Source organism: Arvicanthis niloticus, chromosome 15 (assembly GCF_011762505.2).
Source record: "Arvicanthis niloticus isolate mArvNil1 chromosome 15, mArvNil1.pat.X, whole genome shotgun sequence".
NCBI classification, from domain to species: Eukaryota; Metazoa; Chordata; class Mammalia; order Rodentia; family Muridae; genus Arvicanthis; species Arvicanthis niloticus.
The window spans coordinates 22,896,397-22,921,724 of record NC_047672.1 but is presented as its reverse complement, the minus strand read 5'-3'; the positions used below and the strand labels follow the sequence as shown (position 1 = coordinate 22,921,724).

Genomic DNA, 25,328 nt, shown 5'->3' with positions numbered 1-25,328 from the left:
CTTTTTATTTCCCTTGAGAGTGGTCGATTCTCTAAGAGAGTTTACGCTGAGATTTGTGGTTTCTGCCTCTGTCTCCACGATCACAGTAGGAATTCCTACATAAAGTTCTTTGCTTATTCTATATTCATTTAATTTATTATTAATGCTTTCTCTTTTTGTCTTTCACAGGTCTGGCCTGGGACAACTGTGTTCCCTGATTACACCAGTCCCAACTGTGCTGTTTGGTGGACAAAAGAATTTGAGCTTTTCCACAATGTAGTAGAGTTTGATGGAATTTGGATTGTGAGTTTTAAGACTTACTCATAGAGACATTAACAGTGTGTAACTCTGGCTTTGTCTTTGAGCCATGTAGTGTATAAAAAAAATAAAGACAAGTATAACATATTCCTTATATTGTCATGAAGTACCTGCACTCTTTATTTTAAGTTTGAGGCTTTTTAAATTTTGACATGGTGACAGATTACTCAAAACCAAAGTACACAGGCACAAAGTACCATCTGGCTGTGTTAAGGAGTAATATCTCATAAATCAAATGAAAATGAATGTAACACATGTTAACATTAACCAATGTTAAATACAATTTTGGCCTACAGTTGAAATTTTTTTTTATTTATAAAAGAATTGTAGAAGATTCACATAATACAATCAGCTAAAAAGGTAACAGCAAAAATTATATTATAAAAATTACAGCACCCAAAGATGGATACACTGTCCTACTCATATATATATATATATATATATATATATATATATATATATATATATATATGTAGGTAGATTCACAGTTCTATTTAGGCACATAGATATTATAGGTTGAAATATATGACAGCAAATAAACTGAAACTTTTGATAATATATTTGGGAATTGTTTACTTTCAGTGATTATAAATATGCATCCTTTCAAAGTTATTCTAAGAACTTACTCTGTAAAATTTTCAGTGGGTAGAGAAGATAAGAACATATATTTCTACCATATCCATGGGGCTACTCTTAAAAATAAATATCTATACTAATTTTTCTGATTTATTAGAAAAATAGAATAACACTAGTATTAAAAACATGGCATCCTACTTTGCCTGATAGATTTTTGTTCTCTGTCTGGTAGGATATGAATGAAGTCTCCAACTTCGTTGATGGTTCAGTTTCTGGATGTTCCCAAAACAACTTGAATTATCCCCCATTCACACCAAGTAAGTCATTGTGGTCAGCTTGATTGACATGGCACAGTGTGTGTGTGATATTTTAGATTTAAAAGGATAGACTTGAACCATTGGGCAAGGGAGTTTGAACATAATGTTTACGGTGAAAGGAAAATATGGGTGCTATATATAGAAAACTAGGAAAGAGTCTCAATATACTAGCTATGGTTCTCTGAAGAGGCATACATTCTCAACAGGTAATCTAGTACTTCTATGCCCAGTCTAGGGCACTGTAGGGAAAAGTGCAAAGCAAATACAATGCTGATTCCAGAGGCTAGTCGTAGTTAGTGCCATTGTCAAGATGAACCTCATAGGCCAGAGCTTACAAGAGATACTAGGAGGATAGCTTTGATCTTTAGGTGAGGGATACTTCTGGTGCTGTTCAGAGCTTGAAGGATAGGCATGAGCTATATAGTCAACTGAAGTCAGACCTCTGAGGGTATGAATGTGGAACTATAGGATTAATTGTAGTTTGAAGAAAGACACAGAGCCAGGAAGAAAATTGTGTTTTCATCAAGAATGGAACAAAACTTCAAGGACTACAATAGCCATGGTCATTTCAGTCTGATGACAAACTAGGAGCTTGAGGCAGATGTAGGTGAGAATCAAATTTTGAAGAGATGGAAGGCCAAACAGTTCTCACTTAATACTTTCAGTGATAGACGCTATTTATAGTTTTGTTAGGGGCTTTAGGATTGCCAACTGGTTTTTAGAAGTATTAATTTAGCATTATCACATAGAATGGATTTCTAAAAGTAGATCATAAGTAAATAAATTATTAAGAAGCTATTTTAATAAATAGAACACACAGTCCATTTCTGTGGGAGCCACAGTGATACAAAAGGAACAGAGAATCTAAGAATGAGACTAAGACTAGCAATCTCTCTATGCAATATATGATTAAGGGCAAAAGGAGTCAGACATTAAATTACATTTTCACCTAATGCTTCATGTTTTGAGTCACATCTGAAAAAAGAAGTCCGATGTAAATTCTAGTTGAATTAGATTATCTTCTCTGTGTCTGAGAACCAGAGGTGTGTGAATGACACAATGTATTTTTGTATCAGAAAATTACATCAATTAGATGATCTCCTGATGATAAGAACATGTTGTTATCATCATGTTATCAGCATGTTGATGATGATAACACACAATGAAGGCCTGCCCAGTGCAGCCATCTTTGCAGGTTGTACTGTAATTAAGAAGTAAGAAATTGGCATGTAAGGTTTCCCTGACTGGATATTCATTGTTGTTGTTGCAGAGGTCCTGGATGGGTACTTGTTCTCTAAGACTCTCTGCATGGATGCAGTTCAGCACTGGGGGAAGCAGTATGATGTTCACAATCTGTACGGCTACTCCATGACCATTGCGACAGCAGAGTGAGTCCATTATTATTATAAACTCATATGTGATAAAATTATGGATCTGTTAGAGGCTTGGTGACTCTTATATAGTATTTATTAAAAGTCTAAATGAAAGATAAACCGGGGCAGGATGGCATGGCAATCTTGAACAGATGGCTCAGCAGTTAAAACATGTCTCCTAGAGGACATTTATTTGTTTTCCAGCACCCACATTGGGTGGCTCACAACTGCCCGTTAAGTCCAGTTTCATGGAATCAGATTCACTCTTCTGGTTCCCTCTGGCTCCTGCATATAATGTGCATATATCCAATGTACACAGGCACACACACACACACACACACACACACACACACACACAAACACAAAGCTGATACAAATATTAAAAATATGCTTATCATTACTTTTTGTAGTAATTATTTAAAAAACAGCTGCCAGCAAAGCTGACTATCTAAGCTGCCGCATTTCTGCCTAGCTCAGCTGCCATGTTGTGTGACCAGAAAGCACATGCGCGCAGCAGCTAGAAACGGCAAGCCAGAAACACCAGCCCTGCCACCTACGAGATGCCAGCATGGGAGATGCCTCTGCCAATCTTCCACACTGTCTCTGCAAGGCTGGGCATTGCCCAGACCATTCCATCAACCATGCGGGCTCAGTACAAACGAGACTCTAATGCTTAGATTATCCAAAGGCTTTATATATTTAGTAATGATCAATAACAAGATGCCCTTACAATCATAGGTGTAACCCAATATCCAGCCTAGATATACCAACTACCTTTGACTGCTACAGACAAATGAACATCAGTCTCCATGTCCCCCTCTCTCGTCTCTGTCTCTCCCTTAGCTCCTCCTCTTCCTCTCTTACTCCTTCTCTTCCTCTCTTCACTCCTCCCATCTTAGCTCCTCCTACATTACTGATGAAAAAACTGGCATGTAGAGAATAAGAAATCCAACATGTATTTGCACAATACATAAAAAAATGAGATAACAAATGAGTAAATGAATGAAAAGAAAATCAGAAGAAAACTATTAAAAAATGTATCCAAGGACAAGTATCCAAAATACTGTAAGCATCATTTAGGCTTTTCTCTCTATGTACGTTGTCTTTCTACATATTGTAAAGTAAAGGATACAGAGGGTTAAGTATCTTGTAGATGTCCATGGGCATTGAGGTTTTAGGTTAGACCCACAGACTTCTATTGTATGAAATGTTAATAAGCCCACTTTTGTTTTGTTTATTTGGTCTTGTGATAGAATAATGTATTTTTTTTTTTTTTTTACTTAGGTCACATTTCTCTTTTGTTTTATGAAATTCATATACCTCTAGTTCTCAATTCTTTCAAGGCTGCTTTTGAAGTTGTAGAAAATTATGAGTCTAATGGCCTGTCTAAAGCAAAGCTAAAGAAATCACAAATCCATGCCACGGTACTTTCTTCTAACATTTCCTCTAACAATTTAAGAGAGGGATGGAGGATGTGAGATGCTTGTCTTTTACTATTCTCGCTATTGTTGTTCTACCAGCTGAGCTCCCACTGACCCCTAAATCCATCCCTTCCCAGAGCCGTGAAGACCCTGTTCCCAGAAAAGAGAAGCTTCATCCTAACACGTTCTACCTTTGCTGGTTCTGGCAAATTTGCAGCCCACTGGTTAGGAGATAACACTGCCACCTGGAATGACCTTCAGTGGTCCATCCCAGGCATGCTCGAGTTCAACCTCTTCGGTATTCCAATGGTGAGTCTCTTTCCCAAGCTCTCTTATGAATCTCAGTCCCGATGCAGCTTCCTTCTGACAAGTTTTTATACTATAAATCCTGTCATGGCCTAGGGCTTTAACGTCATTCTTCATCACCATCACTGTGGCTCTGATACCATAACCTCATTGTCTGAGCTGCCCGATGCAAATAGAAAGTGCAATCCTGATAGCTCCTGAAATGTTCTTCTTAAGTGTCTGACACACAAAAAGTGCACGAGTTCTTTAGTCTAAACCAGATGCATGTATACATGGAACACACCTATGTAACTAATTAGATGCATGCATACATGAAACACATTTATGTAACTAATCAGATCTATACATACACGGAACACAACTATGTAACTAGTTTGCAGATGAACAAACAATCCCACAGCATAGATAGGTTTTGGAGTGCTTAGTCAAATTCATCAGATACATTTATGAGTACTTACTGTGTGCAAGATGCTAAATAAAATATGGGTGGCACACAAGAACAGAATACAGAGGTACACATGCAAACAGATTCTTATGGCAAGCCTAGAATAAAAACCCAAAGGAAGGCACATATTAAGCGTTATGAGAGATTCTGAGAAGAATATTTATTAATTTGATATGATTATAAGGGACAGAGTGAGTCAGAGGAGGAGGTCAAAAGACTCCATAGAAAAGATGGTTAAGTGGTACCAGGGGATCCAGGGAGAAGCTCATTTTAAGAGCATAAAATAATCTCAAGCAAAAAGAACTTAAAGGGGATGGTAGATGTGCCTCTAAGGTCAGAGTGGAAACCTGGAGCAGGAGGCTATCTGCAAGGGTAGATTGCAACGATAGAAGGGATAGCAAGGAAGCTGTGGAGAGTTCAGTGAAGTGAGTGACGTGATCAGAGTTCGGCTTCAGAGAAGGGTGTGGTCCAATAATATTATTGGTATTAGCAACAACTGTCTATAGAAAGTTACAGCGTTCCACTTGTTTAATAAGATGGGACACCACAGAGGAAAGGAGTCATCTAACAGTGATGTGGACAGGGGCTAAATGCCGATTCTGGACACATCACATCAGCCTTCTGGGTAAAAGCTTTAACAGAGTTCCGTTAAGAAGTCCCTGTAGAAAGCAACAGGAGGGGTGGGCATGTCCTAAACATGCTGTCCATGTGTCATTATAGGTAGGGGCCGATATATGTGGCTTTGCCCAGGACACCTATGAGGAGCTCTGCAGACGCTGGATGCAGCTGGGGGCATTTTATCCATTTTCCCGGAATCATAATGGCCAAGGCTACAAAGTAAGTCAGCTGGGAAGTACAATCAAAGTACATTGGGTGTGCATTACAACTGGATGTTTGTATTGTCACCATGAACTCTGTTGAGCCAGCTTTATAATATACTGTATGTATGCTGATTTGGGACCCACTTGCCATGAATGAGGACTTGTTGATGATGGAATGTCCCAATGTCCCAGTCTCTCACATATTGCTGTCATTGAGGCAAGTTTATTTTTTTAAAAAAAATATAGTTACTGGTTGGTCATTTTGTGTGAATGGCTTTCTTGGGTCTAGAATCTGGAGACATACATTTAAATAATGATGTTAAGAGTCAACCTTGTGCTGGGTGAAGGTGGCCCAGCACTTGGAAGGTAGAGGCAGATGGATCTCTGGATTCTAGGCCAGCCTGAGCTGCAATGAGAGTTCCAGGACAGCTAGGGCTATACAAAGAAACCCTGTCTTGAAAAACCAAAAACCAAACCAAACTAAAACAAACAAACAGTCAATTTTTAAGCAAAGGGGTAAGAGTTCATAATTGAGCCTGGATGCAGTGACACAGATGTCTAATCCTAGCTATTAGGGAGGTAGTGGCAGGAGGATTAGGAGTTCAAGACTAGCCTATGCTACCTAGCAAACTTGTTTTAAAAATTCATAAATGAGAAATACAGATAAATACCTGGCTGTGGAGAATAATTTAATTAAATAGCCATTTAATTAATATTTAATATTTCATTAATCAAATATTTAGAGTAATTTAATTAAATAAACATTTAATTAATATTTAATATTTGATATTTAAAATAATTAGCTGCTGAGTCAGCAGCTGGCACAAATCTTACCCTTTACAAGGCAGCTGGAGGGAAGTGTCACAGAATAGAAGGTCAGTCAGATGCTAGGAAGGTGACAGGGGCTATCACATCATTAAAACAAAAATGGGAATCTCACAAAGCTAAAAATAAAAATGGAAATGCTGAGACTTTAAGTGTTTATAAAACCTTTTTGTAGTCTTCCTACATTGCATGTTTTTGTAATGAGAATGAAGATGGAGAAACATTTCAAAATTATTTAACTTAGGCTTAATTAAATAGTTAATTATGCCTCTTAACTGGTCAGTTCTAAAGCGTGAGCGAGACAGTGTGAGCTGTAAGTTGCAATGACAGCTTATTCAGTGTCATGGTTCAGTTCTTCAGCTGTGTCACTCAGAGACAGAGGGAAACCAAGGCCCCAGATCATGCTGCATGAAACTCTGGGTCATGCTGCATGTTCCCTGAAATCATTCTTGGTGTAGATTGCTTTCCCATAGCCAGTCCACAACTGCAAACTCTTCTGTTTTTTAGGACCAGGATCCTGCTTCTTTTGGAGCTGACTCCTTGCTGTTGAATTCATCTAGGCACTACCTTAACATCCGCTACACCCTGCTGCCTTACCTCTACACTCTTTTCTACAGAGCACACAGCCGGGGAGACACTGTAGCTAGGCCTCTTCTACATGAGTAAGTTCTAACATTCTGTTAATGCAAACTGGGGGTTGTTGACTGTGCCAGAATATCAGAGTAAAATATAAAACCACCCAAGCCAGGTAGTCAGGTGTGTGTGTGTGTGCGCGTGCGTGCACTGTAGATCAGGCTCAGTGCTTTGCATATACTGACCAAGAAATCTACCACTTTCCCACCCCTCCCAACTCTTTTTAGTTGAACTTGAAAAATCTTAAAACGAGGCTTTGTACTATGTATACGTCCTGTGATGCTAGGATTCTGTTGAGTCTCTAGGAATAAGAGCAATTTGTAAGCAAAAATCTCAAAAATGATCCTGAGAATTCCATTATTCTTATTAGCTAACCAGTTGGAATCTCTGATTTAACCCAGCAGGCAGTTTCTTGGGAACCTTTCCTTTTCAAAATAATGCTAAAGTGTTGTAAGTGTTGTAGATGCAAGCCTTAGACATGTACACACACTCATGATCACTTCTGGGGTAAAATTTTAACCTCCTGGAATCCCTTGTTTAAAAGCAGACATTTTAAAATAGAAAATTTAAAATTGTGTATATTCTGGCAATTTTTTTTTTGGTCTGATGCAGTTCTTTACTTTTGCTGTGCTTGTGGGAGGAGATAAAATCGAGAAGTGAGCTTTGAGCCTTGCACATAGTCCACAAGTACTCTGCCACTGAGCTATCTATATGCCAATCCTGTTTAACACCTTTAGTTTTGAGACAGCATCTGTTAAATCTCTTAGGTGGGCCTATAACTTTCTCTGGAGCTCAGGCAGGACTTGAAACTGTGACCATTCTGACATTCACATATCTGGGAATGCTGGCATTGAGCTGCTAGCTCCAATCCCAGATCTTGTTTTAGACAGTAAGCTGGTCATAAAATTTGTGGGTTATCTTACTTAGATTTCAATGGGAGATACAGAAAACAATATTGAAGGCTGGGATCTGCCTAGAATAGATACTGGAATAGGAACTTCTGTGTCACCTAGGGAAGAGCAGGAAGGTGTACGGGCTGTGGACAGAGATCTTCATGGGGTGGAGGGAGGTAGAGCAGAGTGGGTATCATACAGTGATGATTGTGGGTGTTTTCCAGGTAGCCTATATGCTTTGGTTAGACTGTGGGGAGATTTCAGGAGCACTGATCTATCTCTCTGTGACCTATCTCTTTGATATCTAGGTTCTATGAAGACAGCAATACTTGGGGCATAGACCGACAATTTCTGTGGGGACCAGGTCTCCTCATCACTCCTGTTCTGGATCAGGCAAGCATTCTCATGGAGGCAGGCAGGCACCCTCTGCCTCTGTTCCCACTTGTTACCTCTCAAATCACCTCTACCCTCTATTACAAACTCACTGCTGATATCTGGTTAGTTGGGTCAATGGAGAAGATTATCCAGGAGCATTTTGTAGTAGCATATCTGATATACATTATTATTTTTTTAAAGGACCCCTTTTCTACACAAGTTCTCAATCAGTGTAAAAGCACCTACTGGTGACTTTGATTTGGGAATGAGCTTGTAACTCGTCAGGTCGTTATAACTATTATGGCTCTGAGATGAGGAGCCACGACGAAGCAGAGGCCAACACTCACTCTGAAGTCAAAGTTTTCAGAGTAGATGCTCTTTGCCAGCTAGGTGGGAATGCAGGCTTCTCAAATTCAAAGGCAGGAATTATAACTGCATCTAACAAATGAGGCACAGAGAGGATTAAATGAGGCAATTCACAGAAAGCTGGAATTGTCCCCACAGTACATTTCATCATCATCATCATTTTTGTTGTTTCTAATTATAATCCATCCCATTTGTGCCCCACTTGATCCAGACTCTTATCTGTACTAGAAAAAATGGAATAGTTCAACAACAGGGGGGGGGAGGCTATATGTTCTCCGAATATGGCTGGGAAGTCCCTGCCTGATTCTAAAACATCCTTATGTCATCAGAGGCTGCATTGTGAGAATAATTTTTTTTTTTAAATTTAATTTTAGGGTGCAGAGAAAGTGAAAGCATATGTACCTAATGCCACCTGGTACGACTATGAGACCGTAAGTAGCTGGAACTGTTCTTAAACTCAAGACTGCAGCTGCAGCTGCATAGAGAGGGTGACTCTCTAGAGCTAAGGTCCCACCATTCATGCATGGACGAGTACCTTTGCAGTGTTTTCTGTAAGTTCACAGCACAGCTCTGGAGGAATCTATCACCTTAACACTTCACTCAGCAAGAGTATAAAGACTCAAAGTGCTTCTCGTGAGCAAGCATTAGAGAGCCTCATGGACGATTTGAGCTTGACCAGAAATCAGAGGATTAGCTCAGAAGTATCAGTTCTCATAACATACATTCAACAGGCTCAGCATGGCAAAACTGTTTTACAACCCCTGAGCTGACCTACATTTTAGCCTTCCTTTCATTTGTTTGTCTGGGTAGAAAGTAATTCTGCTAAATCCCTCAGAAGTAGAAGTAGAAGGAGATAGCACTGCAGGAAGCTCAGCATGACAGAGGTCCACACACTATGAAGCCAATGTGTTTGATTTATCTGCCTGCCTCAGGGAGAGCAATTGGCATGGAGAAAGCAAAGCATTGAGATGGAACTTCCTGAAGACAAGATTGGACTTCACCTTCGAGGGGGCTACATCTTCCCCACACAACAGCCAGCCACAACCACAGAAGTCAGGTACAGCACGGGATTGTTTAAGAGGGCACAGGGCTGACAAAGGACAGTATTTCTGGGACAGTATGCTCCAGACTGCGGGTTTGAAGGGTGCTGGAGTGAAGTGTGTCTTTTTGGACCTTACTTGACTTTTATCTAGAAGCTTATGACCTAGAGCTGTACCCTCATTGGTTTTTGAGGGTTTTTACTCTATCCCTCCCCAACCTCTCTGCCTGCGTCAGAACACATTGACAGGCAGGATGCTCAGTCTTGGTTTCCAAAGGTGCGTTCAGCATTGGCATTGAAAGTCTCATGTCTTCGGAAGACTCCACTCTGGGCAAACCTGGTTAGATGATCACCTACCTGCCTTCACCCACGTGTCTGTTGGTGGTTCTCTGCTCTTGGCCCACGAATTCACATGTCTAGATTTTGGATCCACTGTTCAGCTTTTTATAACTTTTAGCTTCCTTTCCAGTCCTTCCACCTAGCTCTTTCCTTCCTGTGACAAATGAAAGTCCAGGTGCTAGGGCAAAGGTTAACAACTGAAGTGTCACTTATACTTGCTGGGAGAGGGAAACTCAGTTTTGTCCAATAGAATGACACTGGGTATATCAACAACTCCAGAAGAGGCCTTATTTTCAGGAGTAGCTGACAGACATATGATGGATTCCAGTTTTCATTTTTGTTGCTGTTATTGTTTGTTTGTTTGGGTTTTTTGTATGTGCTTTTCCAGTGTGGTATTTATTTTTTCTGTTTGAGTGTGGTTTTATTTTCTTTTATTTATTATATTTTGCTTTTGCTTTTTTTTGTATTGGGCATTTGTTTGCTTTTTTGAGAAAGAACTTAAAGTTGGGTCAGTGTTGGGGGAAAATCTGCAAGGACTTGTGGGAGGAAAAGAATATTATCAAAATATATTTAAAATTTAATAACTTTAAAAATTATATGATAATATAATATACACTGACACATATTAAAGATTTCTACTCATCATTGACTCCAGTTGTAGACTCCATCTGCACTCCGCTGAAGAGCTGCATGTTTCTGTCATGTGTCTCTGAAACTATTCCCTTATTTGATTTAATTTATTTTTCATCAATTTATTTATTTATTCATTTTAAATTCTGATCTGCCTTCCTTCCTGGTCTGTGACATCTATGACATAGATGTCACAGAATTCCTTCCCCATGCCTCTTCTCCTTCTTCTGAAAGGGCACCCCTCCCTTCTCCCCCAGGTATCCTCCCACCCTGGCATGTTGAATCTCTGCTAGGCTCATCTTCTCCCACCGAGGCCAGGCAAGGCAGCCCAGTTTGGGGAGCAGATCCCATAGACAGGCAACAGCTTTAGAGATAGTCTCTGTTCCAGTTGTTGGGAGACTCACATGAAAACTGAGATGCCCAAATGCTACAAGACATACAGGGACAAAGATGGAGCAGAGACTGAGGGCATGGCCGACCAATAGCCTGCCTAACTTTAGACTCATCCAATGGACAAGCACCAATCCCTGACACTATTAATGATCCGCTGTTATGCTTCCAGATGGGAACCTAGCATAACCATCCTCTTGAGAGGATCCACCCAGCAGCAGACTGAAACACTTGGGGAGACACTCAGCCTAACACTGAACAGAGCTTGGGGACTCTGATGGAAGAATTAGAGAAAGGATTGAGGGCCTTGAAGGGAATAAGAACTCCACAGGAAAACCATCAGAGTCAACTAGTCTGGACCCTTAGGGGCTTGTAGAGACTGAGCAACCAACCAAAGAACATACACTGGCTGGACTGAGGTCCTCAACTCATGTTGAAGATGTGCACATTATTTGATTTTAATATGCTGAGAATTCTTAGAATTCTGGAAACCAATGTTTTCCATTGAACTACATTTATTATTCTAAAACTTCAAATGATTGGCTTTTTGTGAAAATAAATACAAAGACTTATGTTTTCTTTTCTTTTTTCCAAATTGTGTTAATACCAGGCTGTTTTGCACATTGCTACTGAATTTTCCCCTCCTAAAATATAAACGTGGACCTGGCTTGACATCTCGGCTGCAAGGGTAGAGTGTTTAGAAGCAACAGAGCATAGTTTCACAATGCCTTGAGCAGCAGTTTTCCTGGAGTCCTTTCAGAACACAGGCCATCCCTGGCAGAACATGCTACTCTAGTCCCCCAGCAGTCATCCGTCTTGATACATTTCAGTTTCTCACCCATTATGCTTTGCAAAAGTCTACGTATATTTGAGAAATGCATTTTCACTGGAGCTACATCCTTACCCACTTCCAACTGCTTTCTCAAAGGCTAGAGTCAGATGCTATCTCCAACTCTCTGGCAGAGTGCTTGCCATTACTTTCAAACTCCTGGTGATCTAGGTTTGTCTCACAAGACAAAATAATAAGTAATTAAATAAGGGAAATGGCCATTCTATATATGATCCTAATGTATAATTTTGGTTGATCAGAAAAGCTGTCTTATGGGGAAAAAGTGTGTCTTCTTCATAGCAATTGACACTTCTCCTTGATCATGAAATGTAAATACCCAGCCATAGCATTATTGTGTAGGATTTCTTCCTCTTCTGATACTGTCTTCTAAATAATATTTTCAGCCACAATTTTTTTTATTGTACCTATTGATTCTGATCTCATATTCCTGCCTCCTTTATATGTATTTATGGCTATGCTTTAGGTGTTTCCATCCCATGTGAACTATTGATACTAGAGAGAGAAGTACCTGTCAATCTTGTCTTTGTATTGGAAGGAAAACAACAGCAGCTGCTAGTAGTAACTTTTCCCAATAGAAACAAATGCAAATGTTTGTCAAAATCTTTTGGGTGCTAAGGATTGTGTCTTGTGTGAATCTGCTCCCCACAGCCGGAAGAATCCTCTTGGTCTTATCATTGCTCTGGATGAGAACAAAGAAGCAAAAGGAGAGCTGTTCTGGGATGATGGGCAGTCGAAGGGTGAGTGTCTTGAGAGGATGTGGCCAGTGCAGATCTTCACCAGACTTTGTCCCTTTACTCCTGCTGATCATTCAGCTGTGGGTGATATCTCACCAGGCATCCTAGCAGTAGCATCCCAGAGAAAACATTTGCTTCTGGTTGTACTGGCCAGAAGCCATGATGGATGAACCATAGACAGTGAAAGGGCATCTTTCTGTCTTTGTCTCTTGTTTCTCTGTGTCCCTCTTTCTGAATTCTCTGTCAGTAATGTTTAACAGTCTCTCACTTCATTTTTACAAAAGAGATTTATGTGACTGTTCCTGTAACTCACCTGCACTGTAAATATCTTTTACCTAAGTCCTTGGGGCAGGGACTATGATGATATGAAAAGCATATCCATGTTGGGGAGGTAGCAAGCACAGCACATACATTCCTGAGTATGAGCACTTACCATTAATATGTTCTCTCTCTCTCTCTCTCTCTCTCTCTCTCTCTCTCTCTCTCTCTCTCTCTCTCCTCCTTCCTTTCCTCCCTCTCTGTCTCTGTCTCTCTGTCTCTCTCTCCCTCCCTCCTTCCCTCCCTCTCTGTCTCTCTCTGTCTCTCTCTCCCTCCCTCCCTCCTTCCCTCTCTGTCTCTGTCTCTGTCTCTGTCTCTGTCTCTGTCTCTGTCTCTCTCTCTCTCTCTCTCTCTCTCTCTCTCTCTCTCTCTCCCTTGTCTCCAATGCACTAGCAATTCTCATGACACTCACTGGGAAGAGTCCAGTAAGATCACTGTCATGGGAGCACTGCAAAGGATCTTTTCTTAGTTATAGTATTAAGGAAAAGACAATATACAGCCTCACAGACTCTGCACATACAGGCATTGTGCACTGGTTACCATAATGTTCACTGATGCCATTACCACTAAAGGCAATGCTGGATCTCTGAAATTTGTTCTTATTATGGTTCATGGTCTTTGAACAGGTTTTCTTAATTTACCATTCTACCTGCCCCTGAAAAACATACTGTTCTGTCTCCTATATCAGTTCAATTATTTAGCTCTTTTTAAAACTGAGACCATGCATTGCTTTCTCTTTATTGTCTCACTTATTTATATCTGTATAATATGATCCAGATTCACTTCTGTTGTCGAAGTGCAGGGCTTTACTATTAAAGAATATTCCATTGTGTATGCACACTGCAATTCTTTTAACCACTCATCTTCTGATAAATATGTTTGTCGTTTCACCAATTTAGGTGTTGTGAAAAAATGGTCAATGGACTTAACATAAAACTCTTAGGAAGAAACACAGGAGAAAACTATTTTGATATTGGGCATAGTGTTGTGATTTTAAATATGACATGAACAAAGGCATCAAATCATAAAATAGATTTACATAGCCATTATGGAGCAGAGTAGACACTTCTTCACATGTTGAAAACACAACTACTACATAGCAAAAAGTCCTATGTTTACATATGTACCATCCCAAAGAAATGAAAATGATGTGTCACAGATACTTGGCTCCTCATATTCACTGTGACATCATCCAGCAAAGATGCAGAAGCAGCCAAAGTGTCTGGTGGATGCAAGAGGAAAGAAGTGTTATCCACAGACATGCTGAAGTGCTCAGCAGTCAGGAAAGGGATGAGAAATCAGTTTTATTTTTCAAGTGACTATTATTATTATTTTTTACCTATTTACTTTACTTCCTGCTTACTGCCCTCTCCCAGTCACCCTCCACAATACTTCCCTCATCCCTGATTCTCATCTGAGTGGGTAGTTGCCCCTGGGTATTCCCCCACCTTGGCACTTCAAGTTTTTGCAGGGCTAGATTCATCCTCTGCCACTGAGGCCAGACAAGGCAGCCCAGCTAGAATAACATAGCCTACGTACAATCAAAAGCTTTTGGGATAGCCCCCATGAAGAATCAGTTTTAAAGAGAAGGTGAAACTGTTCTTCTTTGGACACCAGGACAGTCTGACTTTGCTTTCTTCTTTCAGATACTGTGGAAAAAAACATTTACCTTTTCTGTGAATTTTCTGTCACTCAAGTGAGTAGCATATTTTTTTATGAATATTGTGTGGGATTTTCCTGAAAATGACTATATATGTTCTGTAATTATAACTTAATTATCAATATGTACCAGAGGCAAATAATTGCTATTTATGACTTAATTCATAATAATTATATCAGCTTTGTTATCAATAAGACGCAATAGTAATAAGGAAGCAAATCAGCTATTATTGTAAGGCACGATTCTCTAAAAGGTCTGAGAGTTTCCTCCACTATCTCCATTGGCTTATGAAAATAAGTTTGCATCCCCATCAACACGCAGTAGGAGGGAAACTGAAAAGACTTCAGAGCAGCTCAGGGGTGTGGTCTAGGATAGAGTGTTTGACAGCTTAGGTAATTTACATGTTCATAATTTATTCATAATTATGCTTGGTATGTTTCAGAACCATTTGGATGTGACAATTTCAAGTTCAAACTATAAGGATCCCAATAACCTAGAATTCCAGGAAATTAAAATCCTTGGGACACAGGAATTCCGCAATGTTAGCGTGAAACAGAATGGGGCTCTCCTTCAAATGTCTCCTCAAGTCACTTACAATTCAAACCTGAAGGTAAGAATTCTTTTTGTGAGGAGGCTTTTCACAAACCTCCATCGGGTCATGATGTCCCTTCTTGCTCAGATCACATGGGTTGCTGAAGGACCAGAGCACACCTGAGACCAAGTGAGGAGGTTAGAATATTGATGAAGGAAGATAAAACCAGATGTCGGAGCCACCATGCCTTCAGTTTTTCCCATCCTTATTCTCTTCTCACTTTGTGTTTGGTTTTCTCTAACTGAGTGTGGGGACAGATTCCAAGGAAAGGACTCTGAAAGTTGATGGCTTGTGCTCTAAGGTGAAGGTAGAGAAAGAGATCATATGAATAAAAAAATTACAGGAGTTTTATTTATTTAACTTTTAATGTTCCTTTCCTTTTGTTAAACTTTATTAAGACATATCATAGGTTCCTTAGCATATGCATTTGCAAAAAATATTTTATGGAAAAAGAGTTGATGGTACTAACTAACATTGTTTGAATCAGGATGGTCAGGAATACAATTAACATAAATAAAAATATATGAAAGTATTAAGAAGGTGTCTAAACCAAAATTGGTAAAATATCTGCTTTGGTCTTAATGGATGTCCAAAGCTTTGTAGAGTAGTTGAGGCCGGCTTTCCGGAGAAGGCATGGATGGAACAGCACCTTGAAAGATAGCGTTTTGTGGATATGGAGAGATGGCTCAGCAGTTAATAGCACTAGCTGCTCTCCCTGAGGTTCTGGCTTGATTCTTTTTTTTTTTTTTTTTTTTTTCACTTGGTAGTATATATTTTTTTTTTATTAGATCTTTCATTTACACTTCAGATACCATCCTGTTTCCCCATTCCCCCCCCTTAGAAAACCCCTATCCCATGCCCCCTTTTCATTTTGCATTTATACATTTTTTTTAAGAAATGTTAATCATAGGCTTTATAAGTTTGGTATTGTTCAATCAGAGGTGTAACCCACTACCCAACCTAGATATATCAACTATCTTTGACTGGTGGAGATACATGAACATCTGCTTCCCTGTCTCCCCCCTCTATCTCTCTTTCATCACCTAGCTTCTCCTCTCCTTCTTCTTCTCCTCTTCTTACTCCTTTTCTTCCTCTCAGTACTCCTCCCACCTTAGCTCCTCCTACACATCACCCTTCCTGTTAAAAGGAAACTTTTCTCTCAAAATACAATTAGAGCATAATTATGCCTATTTGTACCAGTGAGGTACAAGATAGTCCTAATACCCAGTCCATCCTTTTGTTGACTAACCAGCACCTCTGTCATCTATCCTAACTAAAACACTTAGTTCTGAACCTGGCTTTTTCCTTGGCTTTAGGATGAATGTCAGCTGATGACCATACACTCAGATCTTTTCTCTCAAAGTAAATAGCTATAAGTTTTCAACCCCATCAGAAATCCAGAATGACTGAGTTGACTATAATTGTGGGAAGCACAAAGCATAGCTTCTAAAACTTAGCCAATTTATAGAGACCTCTGAACACCTGGACACTCGCTCTACTTCAAAACGTTGGAGCATCTGTTCTTCTGCCTTCTGGCCCAGGATCATCTGACAGACCTTAGTGCTGCAGAATTATTAAGGGCTGATTACTCTGTCTAGGCAGATATAATCAGTCGACTATTCTGCAAGTGTGTCCTTTTCTGGACAGTAATTTGTCTGTAGAAGGAAAGTGGCAATTCTTGCCTAGTGGCTGTCTCACCACAACTGGAGTAACTCCAAGGATGCTCAATTTCTTCTTAGAATTTAACATAGGAAGCTGTCCGGAGCAGACAGGTCTCTAATGAAAATGAACATTAATACTGAAATGTTTGTCATGTCAATTCTAAGGATTTCTGATGTTTTGAAAACCAGCTATCCATGTAAGGTAATCTGGACTGTTGCCTGTTAACTCCACTCAGCTATTTCTAAATAAAACATAGAGAACACCCTTATAATAAACTCCAAGTCATGAATTTGCTATAGTCCCTTAACTCACAGGCTGACCATCTCAAATCAGTTAAAAAAGTTAAAGAAGGACTGGGTCTAAGCTTTGTATTCCTAAGTGTGTTATACTGGTACAATGCCTATGAGAGTAACAATATTCATCTCACTGTTATATCACTAAGAAGCTCATGCCAATGAAAACCTTAAAATTTGTAAACAAAGTAAATTGGTGCCATTTAAGAATTTATATCTTCATCTTGATATTAATTATACAGATTTCTACTAATAGGTTATGGCTATGCAATAAACCCTAGCTAATCCTCTCTATTCCGACAAAACCACTACTTTTCCCTAGGGAGACAGCCCAACATTTACCACCTTAGTCCCCATGCCCAGGGAATAGGGGCGCTGACTCATCATTAGCTTCTTCAAGCTGATTATGGGCGTTGAGATATTAGAAGAGGAGTGGGGGGGGGGAGAGCAAGTTGACAATCCTCTGATGCTGTGTCTTCGCTGTCTGGCTTGATTCTTAACACTCAAATGCCATCTCCCAAACATCTGTAACTCCAGTTCCACAGGATCAATGCCACATCTGTTATCTGAGGTCACTGCACACACATAATGCAGGCACATCACCCATAGACATGAAAACTGATTGGATTTATGTAGTTGATGTGACAAAAAGTCAGAAGCGGAGAAATTGAAAGTTTTTTTTTTGTTGTTTTTTTTTTTTTTTTTTTTTTGTAATTCAATTTTTAAAGTCGAAAATTTGGTGTCAGTGATTCAGTACTTAAATTTTGTGATAAGTAAGGTCTATTTTCTCTCTGAATTGGAATGAGTTGAATGGATCCAGTTACAATGCCGTATTATAGGGAAAAGAAAAATGAAAAAAATAAGCATAGAAAAGAAAGACAAAACAGAGATAAAGCTGAAGGGTGAGGCCCTTCTATCAAGAACGAGACCTTGGTCCCAGCAGATGAGCTCAAACTAAATTTTCTGGCCGGGTTTATGCTACAGTCATTACATTTTCAGTGATTAATTGGAAGAATCTCTAATTTAAAACTGAAATACAGAGAAAAGCACATTTTATATCAAGAAGATAGCTAGTAATGTGATCCAAAATGGCCTTGTTTTTCCAGGGAGTGTTTGCCTTGGAAATGGTGTTTGAGTTAATAGAGCAGCATCAAAGGGCTCAGAAGTCTTAAATTATCAGTCTGTAACCACATACCAGGCTTAGGATGTTAGAAATGGAAGTTTATATATGATATTTCACACCCCCAATCTTACACTTAATTGGTATATCTGATATCAAAATTTGAGGTAATTTGTGTAAGATTCCAGAGAACACTGGAATCGCAGCCCAAGCAACATTACACACATGCCCTATAATCTAGGCATCCGCACCAAAGAGGGGCATGCTATTGGGAAGTGATGAACAAGAAAGAATAACTTAGTTTGGAAAAGGAGGAGAAAATATTTCTTAAAAAATAAGTGGGGGTCAAGTGGTCCATGGAAGGAATGAAAAAAGTTTGATCATAAGAGGCTTTCCTTGGTCTCTCTCTTTTGACAGTGAAATATAGAAGGTTTTCATAGAATAGTTGCATTTTCCTTTGTCACTTACTATACCCTAGGGACATATTGGCTTGTGCCCTTATTTGCTGTAGTGTGTTGTGTAAAATACTAAAAGTAGGGCATAAGGATAGACTAAGAATAACATTTATACTTAATTTTCATAAAAAAGTTTTATGTCTTGTAAGACTTTTGTACTGAGGATGAATTTCCATTCTTTTAGGTTGCCACCATCACAAATATCCATCTCATGCTGGGAGAAGCATATACAGTTGAGTGGGACATCTTCACAAGGGACGAGGAAAAGATAGATTGTTATCCAGATGAGCATGGTGCTTCTGAGGCAAACTGCTCTGCCCGTGGCTGCATCTGGGAGGTAACCATGTTGAAGATGTTCATGTAAACTGAAAACTCCTGAAATGCAATCTACAATGTCTTTATTACAGCCCTATATTCATGGGTTTATTTAAATCCACAGAAAGTCTCCATATAAATATTATTTAGGTTGAAGAGTGGGATGGGTAAGAGTGGGGTGTATTTACTATATTGTTTTGAGACCAGGAATTTAAGTTCATACTTATGTAAATGTTATTGATATGAACGAATGTACCTATGGCTTTCTCTTCACATATTTTGTCTCTTCTAACTCTATTTGATAACTCCATATCCCTGCTGATATAGGATGCTGACTTTCTTTCCAGGTATCCAACACTTCTGGGGTCCCTTATTGCTACTTTGCTAATGAGCTGTACTCAGTCAGCAACATTCAGTATGACTCACACGGGGCCACAGCTGACATCACCTTGAAGGCTTCTTCTTATAGCAATGCCTTCCCCTCTACACCTGTGAATCAACTGCAACTGAAAGTGACGTACCACAAGGACGAAATGCTTCAGTTTAAGGTAAACACAGAGTGTGCTATCAAATATGGACAGGACATTTCCAGTTCTAGTTTTCTTCGCTACTGTGTGTTACAGAATTCTGACCAAAAGTTGTATTTTCATAGCAAAATACTGTAGACTATCATCTGAGTAATGAGATCAGTTAGATATCTGGTGCACTAAAGACACCTCTCCTAATTTCAAATTGAGGAAATCTCTGTGTTTAAGGTTGGGAGAGAATACATGGAGCGAAAGCAGATGAGGCTAGTGGGAAGATAGGACAGTTATGGCTGAGTTTGTTCTAGAATAAGAAAGGAGATGGGGAACAATGGGAGTGTTTGAGACCTTGAGATCATCTTGGTCATTCCTATGGACTAGAAGAAGGAGGTGCCCAAGGAATAACTAGCATGTTGCTAAATTGCATGTATGTCTATGAATGGTAGTGATGTTAACTGAAATGAGAAAACTGAGCAGATTTGTGATTGGCAATATAGGAGGAGATTTGTGTTTTTAATAAAATGTTTGGAGATATCTTTAAAATACTCATGAAAGTGATTGTTTTTCCTTCCATGGTTTAATTAAACCAAGGATGTAGGAATTGACTAGCTATCCTGTTGCTTGTTTCCTTATTAAATTTGGAGTTGCTACTAGACAGGGATTTGTCTTCCACCATGGTGGGATTGGAATCCCACACAGGCCGGTACTTAGTGAGTTATCAAATGCAGCTGGGAGCATATAAGTCAGTGATCCAGACAGAGAGCCCTCGCCTAAAGGAGCCCTGAGAATCTGAGCTCCTTCTGAACTTGAGTTCTAAGTCTTCTACTGTGATTTGTTTTATTTGTGTAGCCTCATCAGAATGAAGCTGATTGGGTGTGCAGCCTCAACTTTTCCTCACTAACCATTTAGCTGTACAGTAGCTTTCCCTACCATGCTTATGTCTTTCTGAGCCTATGTTAACACTTTGTGTTTAATGTTTCTTTACCAGAACTCTCTGCTTTCATTTTTTTTGCTTGTTTTACTGTGACAAAGCTTTTAAGATTCATCCTCTATTTCTTCCATGAAACCACCTTAAAGCCTCCAATCATTTTCTTCTTTGTAATCACAAACCCCTCTTTTCAGAGTTTATGTTAGCTCATATCCTTAAACTGTAACTGAGTTCTTCTCCACCGTTTTCCATGATTCCTGTGTGTTTCAAGATAATAAACTTGGCCAATATAATCCCTATCCCCATGAATTATTATTGAATCAACAGTAGAATGTGGATTCTAATTACTTAGCTTATATTTCATTTTTAGTAGGAATTTTTGAAATCAAAATAGATTTTTTTAATTCCATACTTTCAGGTTCCCTACATACACATACAAAACAATATACCATGTTTCTAAATCACACACCAATTTCAGAATGAAATTTTAATGTTAACCACAATGTTGAAATGGAAGAACAAATGTTCTAGAGCCTGTAACAATGATACCTGAACCCAGCTTAAGCTATTACATTGGACATTGTTCTCTGGTAGGTTGAGTAGGTCCTGGATTGTAAAGTTAGAGAAGAGAAAACTTATAACATCCAGTGTCTGTCAAACATGCTAAGAGTATTCTGAGTTATTCATCTGTAAAGTACTATACTTGTGCAAAGTGTTTTGAAATGAGAGATAACAGTGAATATTTACACTATTAATACCATGCTTTGACAGATTTATGTGTTATGCAGTGATCTTTCAAGTATACTTAGGATATCTGGTGTTTCAATTATCTAAAATTTTGTAAGGTAGGAATTCAAAATCTTCACATATAATTTTGAATTCTATGGTGCAATACAAATGATCTCCTCTGGCCTAGATCTATGATCCCAACCACAGTCGGTATGAAGTTCCAGTCCCTCTGAACATCCCTAGTGCTCCATCAAGCACTGAAAGCCGTCTGTATGAAGTTCTCATCAAGGAGAATCCATTTGGGATTCAAATTCGCCGGAGGAGCACAGGCACTGTAATGTAAGTGGTTCCTGGTCTGAGTCTGTGTTACTGTTCTCCTAAATATTTCTCACTAGCTCGTTTTCCTTGAAGATATCTGACTCAAAGCATCATACTGCCTATGTTCAGATCCACGATGGACCAGTTACTTTCTATGGCTGTGATAAAAACAAAACAATGAACAAAAACAAACAAACAAACAAACAACATGGCCAAGAGAACTTGCAAAAGAGTTTATTTGCATTTATGGCTTCAGACGGTCAGACTCTATGATGGTGAAATAGAAACAGGCAGACATGTCAGCACAGAAGTTGAGAGTTCACATCTTGTACTCCAAAGAGGAAAAGAGTGCCCTACTGGGGACCAAGTAGTCAAATATACGGAACTATGGGGGATGTCTCATTCTAATCTCCACATCTAGCAAGTGTATTCTGTTTATAGAGGGAATCATTAGTACTCTAAGAGAAATTACTAGAGGCAGTTCTGTGTATGTGTATATTCATTATCTAAGCCATAATTTGGAGGATATTTATCAGTTTCGACATATTTCATTGAGATAACTAAGAGAATGAAGACAAAGCCTGGATATGAGATGAGTTTTAGAACAGGATCAGCCTTGGTGTCTCCACCAGAGGCTATCATGAGAAGTGAGCAGGCAGAATAGCAAGATTATGAGGTTGTTTCAGATGCTTATATCCTAGGCCTGGATACATGTAGAAAGTGGACCATCAGGGTTAAGAGCAGAAGGCATGGGGAGTATGGAATGGGAGTGTGATGAAGTGATTTTACTTTCTACTGTGCATAACAGTAAAGGGAAGTATTGATACAGTGGATGAGAACAATTAACAGTGACTCAGGGATGATTGTGTCTACTGCATATTTTGTTGGGGAGAGACTCTAGAATTGGTGGGTTAAAATAGAAAGCTCTGTAGTCCTGACAAATGCAGTGGCTGGAAATCACTAGGAAGCTGATTTTCTTTTGCAAATGTTCCTTTTTTCTTTTGCAGCTGGGACTCTCAGCTCCTTGGCTTCACCTTCAATGACATGTTCATCCGCATCTCCACACGCCTGCCCTCTGAGTACATCTATGGCTTTGGGGAAACTGAGCACACAACCTTCAAGATAGACCTGAACTGGCACACGTGGGGCATGTTTTCCAGGGATGAGCCCCCGGGGGTAAGGGCAGAGTGTTTGTGGTCCATGTTTTCTTCCTCCCTTCATACTGTGTGGCTTGTGCTTCTTCTTTCCCAGCTTCACCAGACAGTTACCTTCTGCTATTAGATAAGTGAACCATTTTCTTGTGCTTTGTTTCTCATGCGTTTAACTTATTCTCCTAAGAAGCCTGGACACAACTAAGTAGATGATTTTTGTTTCCTTCTCAGGGACCAGTTTTCCTAAACTCTTCTGTTTTCTCCTCTTTACTCCCAGTACAAGAAGAATTCCTATGGTGTCCACCCTTACTACATGGGGTTGGAGCAGGATGGCAATGCTCACGGAGTCCTCCTGATGAACAGCAATGCCATGGGTAGGGCAACACCTTCATGTGTTGTTATGTATGCTGGTTTCTCTTATATAGTGTCATAACATAGTTGACCTTCCCATCTGTGATACAGCCTCTCAGGGAATAATTTTTTTTGTAATAACCACAAACAGAGAAACAACAAAGTTGATTGCGTTCCTAATATTTTTTGATCAGTTGGTGAAACCAGCTATATAACTTGAGTTAATTTGAAGCTGTGAGTCAGAACATTCACTTTAGGAGAATGATGTTGTGTAGATCATTTGTGTGATAGATTTAAAAGTGGTAAATAGCCAAGAATCTGGAAAAGAATGTTTACAAAACTGGTGCAACACAAGCACGATATCTAGTGGTATTAACTGCTTTTTGGTCTATAGTAGTTTTGCCAATATACACTATTTGTATAAAATGTTATCACTGGGAACTTTGCAGGAAATACATACTGATGCTCACCGCACTGTTTTTACTATTGTTTATGAGTCATAAACTATTGTAAAACAAAGCTTATAATAGTGAATTTGAGTGTATTTATAAATGTAAATTTGAAAAAAAACCATAATAGCATGACAGGATACCCCAAAATGGAAGCATGCATGCATGGTTGAGGGACTTTCCTTTAACTTCTTGTTCTGTGTGGGTCACTGCAGAGTACCTGTTGTCAGTAAACTGCAGAAGAAGAAAAAGCTAGTGAGGATTTTAGGCCTGATTCTTCCTCAATGTGAAGATGACTCATTTAGATTGTCTTTGTTTGGTTGGTTTTTGTCTTTTCAGATGTGACCTTCCAGCCTATGCCTGGTCTGACATACCGAACCACAGGGGGCATTCTGGACTTCTATGTGTTCTTGGGCCCAACTCCGGAGATTGTTACTCAACAGTACACAGAGGTAGGAAGGAATTAATTTGATTCTGCAGGACATTTCTTGCCACAGATCCCATTTTATTCAGCACATTTGGCATTCTGAAGCATGCATCCATTAGTGTAACAGTCACATAATCACCATAATTGTTGGCTTTCTCTGAGGCAGGAGGATTGTACAACAAAGAGAAAAAATATTCATTCCCTATAGTCATTGAATTTATACCCTCTTAATATATTATAGAAGAACAGACATATTTTCACACAGATATTCTAATAAGGCTAGTGATAGTGATGCAGATGCTTGGGGTGGTGATGATATTTATGGTAGAAAGAGATGGTAATCTTGATAGATGTGATAGTAGCATTGCTAGATCTAGTAGTATCATGGATAAAAGTAGTGATTATGATGCTTGTGATGGTGCAGTTATTGGAGATGAAAGGGGCAATGATTGGACCAGATTAAAAGTGATGTTAAAAATGACAGTGGTGGTGCAGGGGTGATGCTGCTGAGGATTGTGGTTGTTAGTGTTGTGGTAGTAATGGTGAGAATGTTAAAACGATGGCAGAATTGATGGTAATGATGGTTGTGCTGGTGACCAGTGTATCATGGTATCTTTGACTGGGTTATGGTTGTGATGTTTAAGGTATTTTTAATGGTCACGATAATAGTGGTGATATAGGTACTGAAACATAATGGCAAGGAGCGGTGTGACACTGACAGTACAGTAATTAACAAACACATGTGCTAAACTATTGCCACATGTCTGTAAGATCATATCATATGTAATTCATTCTTTATAAACATACTATGGGATAGATACTACCAATATCCTCCCGTTTAACCATTAAGAAGCAAGCACAAAGGTAACTTCATTTGTCCAAGATCACAAGCTAGGTGGGCATAGAAACTCATTATACTCAGAACCTGGAAGCATGTGTCTGGTTGTTTTATTTCTAAATTAGCTATGTAGGGATCAGGAAGAAACCTAAAGAAAAACTCCAGGCTATAAGGAATTTTTCACTATGGGAAAGGGACCTTCTTCATTCTGGATTTAAATTGGTAGATTATGTAGCTTTGGAAAAACCCCTTTACTACTTTATATACAACCTCCACTGTGCTTCTTCTTCTGTTTTCTAGTTGATTGGTCGTCCTGTGATGGTACCTTATTGGTCCCTGGGATTCCAGCTGTGTCGCTATGGATACCAGAATGATACTGAGATTGCCAACTTGTATGATGATATGGTGGCTAAGCAGATCCCCTATGTACGTACATGTCATAGCATATGGTGACCTCATGGTCACCTCAAATATCTCTATATTATAATGTGTTAGATGAGTTCTGCAAGGATACACTGCTTTACCACATGTCACAGTGAGTCTGTCTCCAACAAAATACCTTCTCAGT

The 25,328-nt window shown here is 39.3% G+C and overlaps 1 protein-coding gene across 5 annotated transcripts in view; it reads left to right on the top strand.

The window, feature by feature from the left end:
• Positions 1-25,328, top strand: part of Mgam (maltase-glucoamylase) — a 131,583-nt gene that overhangs the window by 32,403 nt on the left and 73,852 nt on the right. For all 5 annotated transcript variants that reach the window (XM_076913481.1, XM_076913480.1, XM_076913482.1 and 2 more), the window contains 19 exons: positions 169-282; positions 1,106-1,190; positions 2,461-2,578; positions 4,122-4,293; positions 5,456-5,572; positions 6,889-7,043; positions 8,216-8,300; positions 9,023-9,079; positions 9,581-9,705; positions 12,545-12,633; positions 14,595-14,644; positions 15,051-15,218; positions 18,915-19,067; positions 19,393-19,593; positions 21,414-21,565; positions 22,552-22,720; positions 22,973-23,069; positions 23,835-23,947; positions 25,061-25,186. In XM_076913481.1, the coding sequence (XP_076769596.1) occupies positions 169-282; positions 1,106-1,190; positions 2,461-2,578; positions 4,122-4,293; positions 5,456-5,572; positions 6,889-7,043; positions 8,216-8,300; positions 9,023-9,079; positions 9,581-9,705; positions 12,545-12,633; positions 14,595-14,644; positions 15,051-15,218; positions 18,915-19,067; positions 19,393-19,593; positions 21,414-21,565; positions 22,552-22,720; positions 22,973-23,069; positions 23,835-23,947; positions 25,061-25,186 (2,346 nt within the window). The remainder of the gene's footprint in view (positions 1-168; positions 283-1,105; positions 1,191-2,460; positions 2,579-4,121; positions 4,294-5,455; positions 5,573-6,888; positions 7,044-8,215; positions 8,301-9,022; positions 9,080-9,580; positions 9,706-12,544; positions 12,634-14,594; positions 14,645-15,050; positions 15,219-18,914; positions 19,068-19,392; positions 19,594-21,413; positions 21,566-22,551; positions 22,721-22,972; positions 23,070-23,834; positions 23,948-25,060; positions 25,187-25,328) is intronic.